At 39.7% G+C, this 13,495-nt stretch overlaps 1 protein-coding gene and 1 long non-coding RNA gene across 6 annotated transcripts in view; both read right to left on the bottom strand.

Annotated features, from left to right (window-relative positions):
• Window positions 1–13,495, bottom strand: part of rc3h1b (ring finger and CCCH-type domains 1b) — a 34,196-nt gene that overhangs the window by 19,681 nt on the left and 1,020 nt on the right. For all 5 annotated transcript variants that reach the window (XM_077204593.1, XM_077204789.1, XM_077204584.1 and 2 more), the window contains exons 2-9: window positions 11,697–12,149; window positions 11,483–11,603; window positions 10,118–10,357; window positions 4,569–4,744; window positions 4,142–4,342; window positions 3,902–4,034; window positions 896–1,127; window positions 563–802 (exon numbers count right to left, since the gene is read on the bottom strand). In XM_077204593.1, coding sequence (XP_077060708.1) covers window positions 563–802; window positions 896–1,127; window positions 3,902–4,034; window positions 4,142–4,342; window positions 4,569–4,744; window positions 10,118–10,357; window positions 11,483–11,603; window positions 11,697–11,927 — 1,574 coding nt within the window. In that variant the 5' untranslated portion in view covers window positions 11,928–12,149. The remainder of the gene's footprint in view (window positions 1–562; window positions 803–895; window positions 1,128–3,901; window positions 4,035–4,141; window positions 4,343–4,568; window positions 4,745–10,117; window positions 10,358–11,482; window positions 11,604–11,696; window positions 12,150–13,495) is intronic.
• Window positions 8,305–8,736, bottom strand: LOC143713761 (uncharacterized). Its single transcript, XR_013195305.1, has 2 exons — window positions 8,638–8,736; window positions 8,305–8,606 (listed from the first exon to the last, which is right to left on the bottom strand). It is a non-coding gene; the product is annotated as an uncharacterized LOC143713761 (long non-coding RNA).

Here is a 13,495-nt window from a genome sequence, read left to right as displayed (position 1 = left end):
CCCATAATAAAACAATAACTCTTTTTATTTTTTCATATTCACAATTTTTTTCCCATGTTCTAAATTTAACACTAAATTTCTGCTGTGCAGCACTTGGTTTGCAAAAAAAAGATTAATTAAACTGGTAATGGCTTAATTTAATTACTACCATTTTTGATCATTTTGTATTAAATCATAAATACAGAAAAATTAAAAAAAAATCCGTTTTTTTTATTATTTAAATTGAGCTGTTAAAGTTGAAGTTGTTTTGATTATTAAAATGTAATTAAACCATTAAAATCTAATTGAGAAAAATGAAAAGAAAGGAAAAATAAAACGGGCCTTAAATTTCTTCGTTTTTATAATTGATGTTAAATTTGATAAGTTTCATGCTTTTGTTCTAATCATTAAAGCGGAGTTCAGAAAAATGTTAATAAAAAAAACAAACAAAAAAAAAAATAGAACTGAATTTGGGAAAAAATAAAACCGTTGCTCTTTGAGTCGAAAGAATTCAGATGCTAAAGTCATGACAGAAAAGCAAGAAACGAGAAGTCAAACAAAGTTGACAAAATCAAAGGCTTACGAGTCAGGTGGCGACCCAGGAGCACTGTGGTTAGAGCCATCCATCTTGGGCTTGAGTAAGAGCTCATACGTGGAGGGGTCCGTGCCTCTGGGGATGAGCTGGGGAAGAGGCGTCCCAGGACCAGCGACAATGCCGTTGGTAAGAGCCTTTCGCCCAGGCTCCAGCGGGATCACCTCCTCAGGCAGCAGGCCAGGGCTGCAGGGCACTCGCGCAGCGAGACGTTTGTTCATTTTACGGTACCTGTAACACAAAAACAACAAAAGAGATTCTCATTATAATGGATGTTTTGTGTTTTTTTTTACTTGACATGCAAGATGTTACAATGTCACTGACTTTTCCAGCTCCTCCTGAGAATGAGCGAATGTGCAGCTAGCTCCTCTAGGACAGCCTCCTTTTTGCTTCATGTCTCTGCACATGTATGTCTTGTATTTGCTGTGCTGGGGAGGCTGCTGCGTGTCCGCGCCCTTCTTGCTGTGGTTCTGGATGAAGTCCACTAGGCCGTGCACCACCGTCTTTACCGCTACCAGCCCCTTCTCCAGCTGCTCCCAGGTGGGAGGAGGAGCATCTGAATAAAGATGAATCAAAGCAAAACTAAATCACGGAACAGAGCAAGCATGCATCATACCGCTAAGCTCTAATTAACTGGAATTCAATATCTTAGTATTAGAGGTTTAACGATACACAAAACTGACGGTTCGGTTCTTCCCACGGTTTTGACGTCTCGGTTCGGTGGGGTGGGGTTTAGAAAGCTAAAAAAATTTGGTTTTATTTTTTAAACAGTGAACAAATTGTGTCTTTGTCTTTACTGTACGTTCACACTGCCACCGACTTGAGCTTCCAAAGATACCAGAAGTCATTCATTTTCAATGGAAGCTTGCTTCTGTCAGCTTCCGTCAAATCCATCGGCGTCGCATTTTGCCGTTTTGCGCGTCAATTAGAAAGCTGAAAGTAGCTCAACTTCATGGTAATGAGCTGTGATGCGGTTCAGCGGCAAAACGCCAGCAACCAATCGGAATATAGACGTCCTTCGCGCTGGCTGATTCCGGAGAAACATACGTTGTAAACTTTCGTTCCTACCAAAACATTAGTTCCGAGAAAATGGAGGAGAAGCTAATCATCACCATTGCTGGGTTTTCCTATCATCTATGAAATGATGTTGTTTGCTTATAGGGACCAGTTACAAAAAGAAGAGGCATGGGGATAAAGTAGCTGGGATAGTTTACATTTTTGTTCTTAGTTGAACTTATTTTAACTTGAATGACGAGTTTTTTTAAACGCTGTGACATGCCCGAGACGCTGCAAAAGACACGAAGAGCACAGTCTAGCGCGTGTTTACATAATTAAATAGAAAAGCAGTGAAGTGGAATGCAAAAACACCAATCTCATGTGACATTTCATGTTGTGACACTTCTCTTCTCCCTGCAACGTCAGAGCGGCCAAAACGCCAACAAGCTTCCCCGTACGTTTTTACAAGCGTCCTTGACAGGGCGGCCAGAGCTTCTTTGCCGTTCAAGTCGGCGGCGGTGTGTACGTACAGTTTAAGGGTAACTAAACACAAACAACTTTTTTTTAGTTAATGATCTGTAAGAATGGAGCTTCATAAATGCTGTTCATTGATTAGAGTACATTTTTTGACATTTGGGTTTAAAGTGTTTTAATTCTACAATATGTGTGGTGTAAAAACATTTTTTCTGGTGTTTTTACACCACAACATTTTTTCTGGTGTAAAAACATCTGAGTGCTGCCCTCTTCAGGTTGAACGGGGGCTACTGCAGTTGAATTTTCCTACTGGAGGTTGTGGTACTCTCTGACGTCAGAGGCTACCAGCTCACCACGCCCTTGCCTACAGAGAGACGCGTCTCAGGTGAACGCCCCCCCCCCCTCCGCTGGGCTCTGCGGAGGCTCTACTGGGCTCTACTTTTCCAGCATTTTTCAAATATTGCCAGTTGGAGTCAAGCTAGACTTTTAGCCGAAATTCAGATGCTATTTATTTTTTAGGTATAATAATCAACACCCAAAACATTGTATGAAAACATGTCAACTGAACATAAGGCAGTTTTTGCATTAACTTATGTTTTTAATCTAATTCGTTATTGAAATATAATAATTTACACAGTTGCTGTCATTTTTTATGAAAGATATAAACATACATTAAATAATCAAGATATCATTAACAGGTTAAGTAAAATATAGCCTAACGCCCGTTTCACACATACTCCGTGTTCAGTGCGTGTTGCGGTGCGTATACGGTACAGGAGCAGCACGCGTTATAGTGCTTTCACATATGCTGCGTTTGCAGTGCGCTACTGATCCGCAGTTTCTGTATGACACAAAATCAAAAATGGCTACGTGTTTTTGATTTTAAATCCAAACGTTAACTTTGCCATTGTTTAAGTATGAAAATTAGTTTTAATCATTGTGATTCTTTGTTTTACATGTAGTTTCCCCCCGCCCCCTCCCCAAAATATATCATGTAGTTTTTTGAAGGGGAAAAATCATATATGATGACATTTTGCAACTTTTGGGACTATAATCATACTTTTTTGTTTTTCTTGACCCCGTAATTTAGTAACTGTAGAACACATTCACTGTAATTATGCGTATATGATAAAATTAATATAGTTTTTTGTAAATAAAGTCTATTTTAATGTGAACAATGCGCTGCCACTTTAATTCTGCGCATGCAGCACAGCAAAAATAGACTCGGTGCGGAAACGATCTCTGCACTTCTGTATACGCACCACTCCTGCAACGCATCGCCGGACCGCACCCGCGTGCAGTGTCAAAGCTCTAACCTGTTAACATGGGTACGTAAAAAAATACGCACCGCATACGCACTGCAAACGGCGTTCGTGTGAAACGGGCGTAATATAGGCTAATATACTGCATCTATTTTGTGCAAGAGTTCATTTGGATGACTTTTTGCTGAGGTAAATATAATGCTTTGTGAAAAACTAAGCTGTTTTATTGACGTCTTTCCACTGCTGAAACACTGATTGAGCGACTAAACGAGTTATGATGCCTTTCAGTAAGTATACTGTATCTTTCAACATACCTTCAAGTGTCCGTTCATGTTTATATTTACATTTATATTTATAAATGAGTTTCGCTACGCTTTTGGCGCATAAACATTATCGAACATTTAGCGAACTCTTGATATCGTTTAATCTAGAAAAAGATGTATCGCAATAATTATCGTTATTTTATCACCCGGCCCTACTAACACTGATTTAAAGGGGGGTGCGACATAAAAATTGAGAACCACTGGTATAACTTAGTATTAACAAATATGCTTAGTCCATCATAATGGGTTTGTCTGTAACCCATTATTTAGCAAACCTGGACTGGGGTCGATGTTAGCAAGCAACTCGAGGTGAGGTCTTAGCCGGTTGAGATTGGCAGGGTCCCCCGTCCTCTGTAGTGCGATGGTCAGCTCCTGCACGCTCTGAGCAAAAGACGCTGGGGTCTGCAGCTGAAAGAGAAGCATATTCATCCATTTATTCTGAGACATAATACTATTTCTGGAATTTGAAAGGATGCAAGTAATTCTCAAGCCATACAGACAGATGGGCGTCATACCTTATCAATGATGGACTGCATATGTGACTTATGAGACTGATCTCCATACAGCAGAGAGGACCACTGATCAGGGGCGATGCGGAGCCCTCCCTCCATTGCGATTTGGACGATTTGAGAGTCATGTTCCCGCCGAAGTGCCTCGTACGTGCGGAACTCCTCTTTCAACTGCATTAGCGATGAATCCTCATCTCTCTTAGTCACCTACGATTCACAAGAGACTCAAATGAAACCTCTGAGCTGCAGCTGTTAATGTTATTGCAAATGAGCTGTTATGGTAATGAAAATATTATTTGCACATTCAAAGACACAGAAACGAATCTAATTAACTCCCATCAGATCTGAATTACAAAAGAAAAACTACAGACAAACTCGTAAGATGCATGTAAACAGCTTGGGTGAGATCAAGTGCAAAATAAAGGACAACTACCTTGAAGCAGGAGGCACGGTAGAGGAGCTGAACTACATGTCCAATACTGGTTTTGGAGGCCTGAGGAAATCTCGGTTCAAGTCTCTGGACCACAAAGAGGACCAGAACCTTCCTAGAAAGAGCGGACCCATCTTCCAAGGCCAACAGCACCAGCTTTAGTGCCTCCTCCTGCATGGCTGTTGGTAAAAAAAATAAAAAAGGCCAGACTTAAGACACTAGAGCTCGACAAATAAGTTAAATGGACAAATATTCACTGTGAAAATCTGTTGAGATAAGCAACTTAATATTTTTAACTATTATTACATCTGTCTAGACTGACATGGACAATTTTTGTTTTGTTTTGCAGAGGGGTGTTCTAATCTCTTTTCCATTACTCTGTGACGAAGCTGCGTTGCATATGTCTCATCTTTCATTGTTTGTACTCTTATGTTTTGTCATCATATCAGCCGTAAGGTCTAATAATTGTGTCTCTGCTGCTTAGACTTATTATCGACGCTAGTTGTTGGACATCAGAGAGTCTATGGTAGGACTCTTTGATAGCTGGGAACGTTACAAACAATTTTTTCCACCCCCACTCGTGTGTCCTCCCTCCTCACCGAAGTACCGGCTTCTGTTTACGAGCAGGGGCTCTGGTAATTCTAAGAAGAGACCGAGGAGACGGGGCTGCAGGTCAAGAAGCGACGACCTTCCTGGATGGGTGTGCTCTGGCCTCAGTGCGGAGAACGAATCCAGTGGCTGTGGCCTGTTTCCCTCCAGGATGCAGAATGAAATGTTCCCCAGCTGCAGTACCCCTGAATGTCTCTACCCGTTGGAGGAGAACGTCTTCTGTCCCAGCTTCATACTGATGGGAACGCGGACCTGCCACTACTGATGGTTACTGTGCTGTCTGACCAGCGATTGACTGCTCGCCGAAACTGGAGATCACGTGACCGTGTCACCTGTTTACGGTCAGTTCCGTCAGCTGTTGTGGATGCTGGCTTTCCGTCATCGTTCCGGTTTGCCTTGCTCAATGCTCGTCCCATTTCTAACAAAACCTTAATTCTTAACGAGCTTTTTACCAGTGAGAATATGGATTTTATGTTCTTAACTGAAACGTGGCAAAGGGAAAATTAGTTTGTTCACTTAAATGAGCTCTGTCCTGTCGACTGTTCTGTTACTGGGACACCCCGCATGGCACGCCGTGGTGGTGGGCTTGCTGTTGTGCATCGTGACAGATTCATATGTAGAGCTATAAACTCTGAAAGTGTTTCTTCTTTTGAATCACAGATGTTCAAAATAGGTGCTTTAAACTCATTTTACTGTGTGTTAATTTACCGTCCTCCTGGCACGGCTGGCGTCTTTATTACTGACTTTTTATCGTCTATTATCAAAGGTGGAGAAGGTCTTAATTTTTGGGGACTAACCCCACATTGATGATATCGCATGTAACACAGCTGCGGATCTCCTATCCCTCACGGACTCTTTTAATTTTATTCAGCATGTTACTGGACCCACACACATTAAGGGTCACACCCTGGCCCTTGTCTTCTCACTTGGTCTTGATATAGTAAATGCTCGTGTAGTAGATGTTAATGTGAGTGATCAGAGCTGTGTGTTTTTTGACATTAACTTTCCTCTGGATCCTCCGCCCCTGGGAATTAGGGTCCAGAGGCGGATTATTAATCATGATGCTGGGGAGAGGTTCTCTGCCTTGTTTGACCCATGTTCACTGATGGGATGCAGTGATGTAGATGTTTTTATCCAGTCTTTTAATAATCAGTGCTTAGCACTTTTAGATAAAGTGGCACCAATGAAATCAAACATTGTCTCGCATAAAAAACCTTGCCCTTGGGTTGATGAAACTATCCAGAGTTTTAGGAGAAAATTGTAGAAAAGTTGAACGTCTATGGCTGTCTTCTAAACTTGAGGTTCATAGGCTTCATCTGAGAGAACTAAGGGTTACCTTAAATGAGATGTTAAGAAATGCGAGAACTCGCTTCTTTTCTCAGCTTATATCCTCTAAGCAGCAAAATCCAAAAATCTTGTTTGACACTATAAATTCAATAGTTTCTCCTTCTGCCCCTCAACCAACTGTGTCCTCTAAATCAGGCTGTAATGAATTCCTTCACTTCTTTGTAAGTAAGATCAGAGTTGTTAGGGCAAACATTTCACCATCACTTACTCTGAACTCTGTATGTGATCTGTCTTCTGCTCATTCCTGGTCATATTTTAAACCTGTGGCATTACAGGACATCACCTCTCTGCTACACACATTTTAACCCTCATCTTGTCCTATGGATGTTCTCGCAAATGTGCTATTTGTACAAGCATTTGATTCTATTGGCCCTTGTATTGTGGAGATGTTAAATACTTTACTTTTAACTGGTGTCGTTCCTTGTTTTTTAAACATGTGGTTCTTAAGCCTGTACTTAAAAAGCCCAGTTTGGATCCATTACAACCTAAGAGCTCCAGGCCGATATACAAACTTCCATTCATGTCAAAAATTATAGAAAAAGTTGTAGCAGAACAACTCACCCTTTTCTTAGAGAATCATGAGCTGTTTGACAAATTCCAGTCTGGTTTCCATAAAAAGCAATCCACAGAAACTGCATTACTTAAAGTTTCTAGTGACATTCTCATGTCAGCTGACTCAAAGGAATACACAGTTTTGGTTCTCTTGGACCTTTCATCTGCTTTTGATACGGTTGATCATAATATTATGAATATTATGATCTGGTAGAGATGTCTGGATCAGTTTTAAAATGGTTTTCATTGTACCTTTTTGGTAGAAGTTTTAGTGTTTATGTAAATCAGATCATGTCTGAAACTGCAGGGTTGTCGTGTGGGGTACCTAAGGGTTCTGTTTTGGGACCCATCCTGTTCCTTTTGTATATATTTCCTCTAGGACAGATAATTAGTCAATTCAATGACATATCTTACCATCTGTATGCGGATGATATTCAACTGTACTGCTCGTTCAAGGAAACTGAGTTCCATAAATTGTCTTCTTTAACTAACTGCTTGACCAGTATTAAACAGTGGTTATGTGACAACTTCCTGCTTCTAAACTCAGAGAAAACAGAAACACTGATTATCGCCCCTGAAAGTAAAATCCCTCAGATTAAATAGCATATTGTTGACTTAGGCTCGTCTGTTCAGCCGAGCCTCAGAAGATTAGGTGTTGTTTTTGATTCTGCAATGCCCTTAGAGTACAACTCTAAACAATTAATCAGAAACTGTTTCTTCCAACTAAGGAATATATCAAAATTAAGAATACTGGTGTCAAGGGGTTAGAGTTAGAGTTAGAGATGAATATTCATGCTTTTATCTCCTCTCATTTAGATTACCGTAACAGTCTTTTTACTTGTTTGAGCAAGAAGGAGCTTTACCGTCTCCAGGCTGTTCAGAACTCTGCTGCAAGGCTTTTAACTCACATTAACAAAAGAGCACACATTACCTGTGTTAGCAGCACTTCACTGGTTACCTGTCCAGTATAAAATTCAATTTAAAAATCTGGTCCTTACTTTTAGAGCCCTGCACGTTCAAGTTCCTATCTACATCCCTGAGTTGATGCAGCTTCATACTCCGACCCGTAGTTTGAGGTCATCAGGTCAGAGGTTGTTAGTGGTTCCCCACACTCATTTTAAAACCAGAGGGGATCGTTCATTCCAAGCAGTGGCACCTAGGCTGTGGAATGCTTTATCTCCTTTTCTACGTTGTGTGAATTCCGTTGATTCTTTTAAAAGCAACTAAAGACGCTGCTATTCAAGCAGGCTTTTAGTTAAACATGGGTTTTATTTTTTGGTCTTTTGCTCCTATGTTTTCTATTGTCTTTTAAAAAAAAAATTTTTCCTATGCATTGTAGTGTACTTTGTTGTATTGTATAACATTATGCTGTGAAGCACTTTGTGATTTTTATCCGTGAAAAGTGCTATACAAATACATTTTACTTACTTTTATGGTAACGCTTCCTTTTACAGTCCTGTTCCCCATGTAAATACTATGTACTTATTATAGTAATTACAATAACTGGGTAATAACTAGGTACTAACCCTGAACCTACCCCTAAACCTAACCTTAACCTGTGTACTTACCTTATATTACCCAGTACTTTCTTAGGTAAGTACACGTAAGTTAACGCACTGTAAAATTAAGCATTATTACCCAGTACTTTCTTAGGTAAGTACACGTAAGTTAACGCACTGTAAAATTAAGCATTATTACCCAGTACTTTCTTAGGTAAGTACACTGTTAGTACACGCAAGTTAACGTACTGTAAAAGGAAGCGTTACCACTTTTACAACAGCAAATTTGACCTTGTTCTCTCTCTGACCATGATAATCAATCTCTCAATATATTTTTCCTCTTTTTGTAAAGCCATAATTGTTTTTTTTTCCATTCACTACTACAAAAGTATACCCAACTAGGACGACTTCCCCGTTTGAGAACACCAGAAATGTGAAAAGGGTCCATTTAGCTGAGGAAGGAGTCATTTTTATTAATCTTTTGTTTTCGGATTCGTTTTTTTTTTTTTACTGCACTGGGGCCTATACCATGAAGCCGGTTTAGGTGGCTAGCCAGCTATGTTTCAGTTTAGTTTGCGTCAACCCTGGGTTTTAGGGACCATGAAAGTGGTTTGGCTTTTAGCAGTGTTCATCGCCATAGTAACTTACGCTCCACGGCTAACCTGGTCCGGGGCAGGTTATGTTCCAGGTAAGAGGTTGCAAACTGAACTTGGACCAATCAGCTGTGAGCAAAGTGACACATGTCTGATGTGATAAAGTCACTCCACCTGTTTGTACTCCAAATTAAAGGTCACTACATAGCAAATGATTTTTAAAGACAAAATCGTCTGGTTTATAGTGATGCTTATTTTGAATAATAAATTTGTATGATTTAGATATTATTTATGTAATTATTATACCCTTTATCAATCACACATGTACAATTTTAGTTAAACAATTATTATTACGCAGTTTAAATGAATAAATATATAAAGGTAATATATATACGCTTTAGCATCAATAGATGAAGCTATAAAATGACTACATGTGAGCTTAAATGTTCAATTCTCTCTATACCTTTATCAGCTGTATAAAATATCTTCAGAACTTTTACTTGCACTGATATACAGTAGCGAGACTTTTTCTTTTAGTTGTCCTCTTTCATAGACAGCTGTTTTCTTCTTGCTGTGTAAATTTGTTTACATTCTTACTATTTTAATACATTTATTTAATAAGTGAATTGCGCTGCTTCTCTCGCGAGAAATTAATCTCAGTTTCACTCTTTCTCAACATGTGATTGGCTTTTCGCTACTGATGTCACACTTAAACTCCTAAACTCAGGATCAAAGCCTGGTTTGACAGAGAAAGTTGATGATCAGCATCATGGTACCAACAAAGGCTGGTTGGATTGGTTTGGTTTTGTCAACTCTAAACTACTCCTGTAACCCTGAGTTTGTTCAACTACCATCATGGTACAGGCCCCTGGACTGTACAGACAAATCAAATCAAGATTTCCATGGCAAACATTTATGTTGGTGTGAATAGGTTTTTAAAGTGTCAACTTACCGGGGCCCAGGAACTGGCAACCTCTGGCTCTCACAGCAGCCCACAGGTTGGAGGAGAGCTGCTGGGGGTTTTGGTGCTGCAGAATGAGCTCCGTAACTGTTCTTTCGCCCAGAGAGCGGGCCGCCCGCATGGCCCTGACCCGTCCTTCCTCTTCCACCAGCTGACAGTGCACCAGAGTCACCAGCTTCCTCTGCATGGGGCGGCTCAGCATGCTCTGAGCAGCATTACTCAACCCCACTCCTAAAATATGATTAAAAAAATGATTTGGTCATGACCTTTTTACTGGCTTAAAGTTGGCATTAAATGAAAATTTCACCCTTTCTGCTTTCTATATACGGATGGAGGTTGTTATTTATTTAACTTACATTACGACTTTAAAGTAGTGATGCACCGTAATTTTGGCAACCAAAAATTATTGTTTTAGAAAATAATTTTTTTTTAGTTTTTCACAAAATGGTTTTGGAGGGCCAAAATCATTGACTAAAAAAAAGTGACATTTAATTAGCGCTTCTCAGATGATGCATTTTTAATATGTTAGCATCTATATATATATAACCTGCTGACAGGTTTTGCGAAATCACCGACAAATGCCAGAAATTGGAGGCAAATCGGTGCTCGTTCACAAGAGTGACAATCACACAATGTGAATTATCAAAGACGCGATCTGAGATAATCGCTGATGAGTCGCCGACGCCCGTGAGATATTTGGCATGCTAAATATCAATATGTGAAATATGTTCTGACTGAAAACTACATCGCCGATGACCTACAGCCAATGAGAGCCCAAGATACAGAGCAGCGGGAAGTTCGGGTATGACTTATAGACCACAATATCAGTATCGTAGTATATATATTTACAATTATATCAAACAGAAAAAGCACATACATTTGATTAAAAAGCCGCAACAGCAGCACATTGCAAAATTATTTATTGACCTCCAACTTTCTTAGCAGAACACACAATCCTTGCTGCCCGTGTTTCCCCAACCATTTCCTCCTCCATAATCTTTTTCTTTTTCACCTTTTCAACGCACAGACGATTTGGATCGCAAACTTCTTGTGGTCTATCATTTTTAATAACAATCTCGGTCTCACGCACGTGTGATCTAGCGTTATTTCCTCGTCACTTCTCGCGCGTGTTTGGTTGTGAAACGTAGTTTGCGGACCAGACAGAGTTGACGATTCTTCCTATTGTAAAGGCATGCATTGTGTAACCCCCTGTCGCTGATCTATTGTGCAGTGTGAACTCGGCATTAGTCTATGCAGTTTACTGTTGATGTGTGAACAAAAATTGTAGCATGCCTGCCACATTTACTTTAGTGCACTTAACTACTTTTAAAGACCACATGAGACCATGTCAGGTACCTCGTGCACTGCTGAGGGGTTTGAGGTAGAGGGCCAACTCCTCAACGCACTGCCGAGCCTCATCATAATGCTTGGTGTCCTCTGGGCACGCAATGAGTGCCACAGGTTGCTGTTTGGGCACCTGAAACGAAAAGACAAATGAAATGAAGCACACAGTGAGAGATCTGAAAGACTACGATTACGCTGCTTGGTAAAATCGGTCAAAATGCCTCACCTGACCCCCAACCAGCTGTAGCAGGGCCGAGTTGACGGGCAGCTGCTCGATGTCGGTGTTAATGGCCGTCTGGTCAAAGGGACAGGCCTTGCGATGAAGCTTGTTGAGGCACATCTTGCAAACAGTGTGGCCGCAACCCAGACTGATGGGCCGACGCACTGTCTCCTCGAACGTCTGGGTGCATATGGGGCACAGTAAAAACTCTGTCCATTGTGGAGCTTGTACAGGCATTGTAGCGAGGTTGTTCTACATGTAAACAAGGGTGGGGGCGCTTCTCCTGGGTGTGCGTGCAGGTGTATGTGTGATTGGGTGTGTCATTTAACAAAAAGGAAATAATAGATGGGGGGGGGGGAATGAAAGATTCCACTGGAATCAAAAAATCTTCTGAACACAGGAGTTCTTAAAAAAGTTCACACGTCCCGGGTGATCATCACATGGTGTGAAACCTGAAACCTGGAACAAAAGAGATGCCGTTGATGAATAATCTGACAAATATGGAAATTAGGAAACAACATCTTTACCGTCATGATACACATGTCATTAACCAACAAAGTTATGCAGTTAAATACAATAAACGACTAGCTTATTGAAGATCAACCGCGTCTGGCAGCTGTTGCTACCCAAACAAAGGAGAAAACTAAAAACAAGACTAGTTTAAACATTTATTATAAGAATACATTCTTTAAAAAGCCTTTTCCTAGTTTCTGAAAAGAATTGAGTCAAGGAATATTACATTGAGCGACTATTACGGCAAGACACTAAAGGCAAAACCATTGTTTTTTTTTTATGGTATTTTACTTCCATTACTTTCAGACTAGTGGAAATAAAACATCCAAAATACACATTTAAGTGTTCATTACACTTTATCTAATTGCATCTGTAGACTTTTAAATTACAATAGCTATCTTTAAAAGCTGTTTGCTCAAAATTAGTTTTTCTAATGCACCGAGTCCGAAATCTCAACTTCAGAAGCATTTACATACACCAAACTTTAAAGGGATAGGTTCACCCAAAAATGAAAATTGTAACCATTTACTCACCCTGAAGTTGTTCCAAACCTGTATGAGTTTCTTTCTTCTGTTGAACACAAAAGAAGATATTTTAAGGAATGTTGCTAACCAGACAGTTGACGGTAGCCATTGACTTCCAAAGTAGGAAAAAAAAACTATGGAAGTCAATGGATGCAGTCAACTGTCTGGTTACCAGCATTCTTCAAAATATCTTCTTTTGTGTTCAACAGAAGAAAGAAACTACAGGTTTGGAACATATTGAGAATGAGTACATGATGACAGCATTTTCATGTTTGATTGAATGATCACTTTACAGTTTTTCTTCTATATATATTCTGAAGGTTTTTACAGAGGGGGTTATTCATATATAATTTGTATTTATATAACATTTTATTCACTAAAAAAATGGTGGAAATGTATTTTTGTTTGACCAAATTTTCTGACAAACGGAGGTATAAAGAGAGATGAAATCCAAAATTCCCTCAGTAAAAACATTTATATCTAATATGACAACAAAATGAACCAGGCTTTATCCCATGTTCAGATTTGTGTGCTGGAAATATATGCAAATAAGTGCATTTTTAATTACATAACGGAGCATGTTTAAACATAACACTAAAAAAACAAAAAGTATTAGTAATACAAAAAAGTTATATTAAAGTACTGTGATTTATCAGTTGGGGAAGTATGGTGTCATCTACCTATTAGTTAAAATTAGACAATTCACCTGTGCTATACACAGGCTAACTTACCCTCAGCTAACTCGTCTGTCAATAAACTTAACTTTAT

Source organism: Siphateles boraxobius, unplaced genomic scaffold (assembly GCF_051911475.1).
Source record: "Siphateles boraxobius isolate OS27281-9 unplaced genomic scaffold, OSU_SipBor_1 1, whole genome shotgun sequence".
In the NCBI taxonomy this organism is placed as follows: domain Eukaryota; kingdom Metazoa; phylum Chordata; class Actinopteri; order Cypriniformes; family Leuciscidae; genus Siphateles; species Siphateles boraxobius.
The sequence above is the reverse complement of the archived record's forward strand: the minus strand, read 5'-3'. Positions and strand labels throughout refer to the sequence as shown.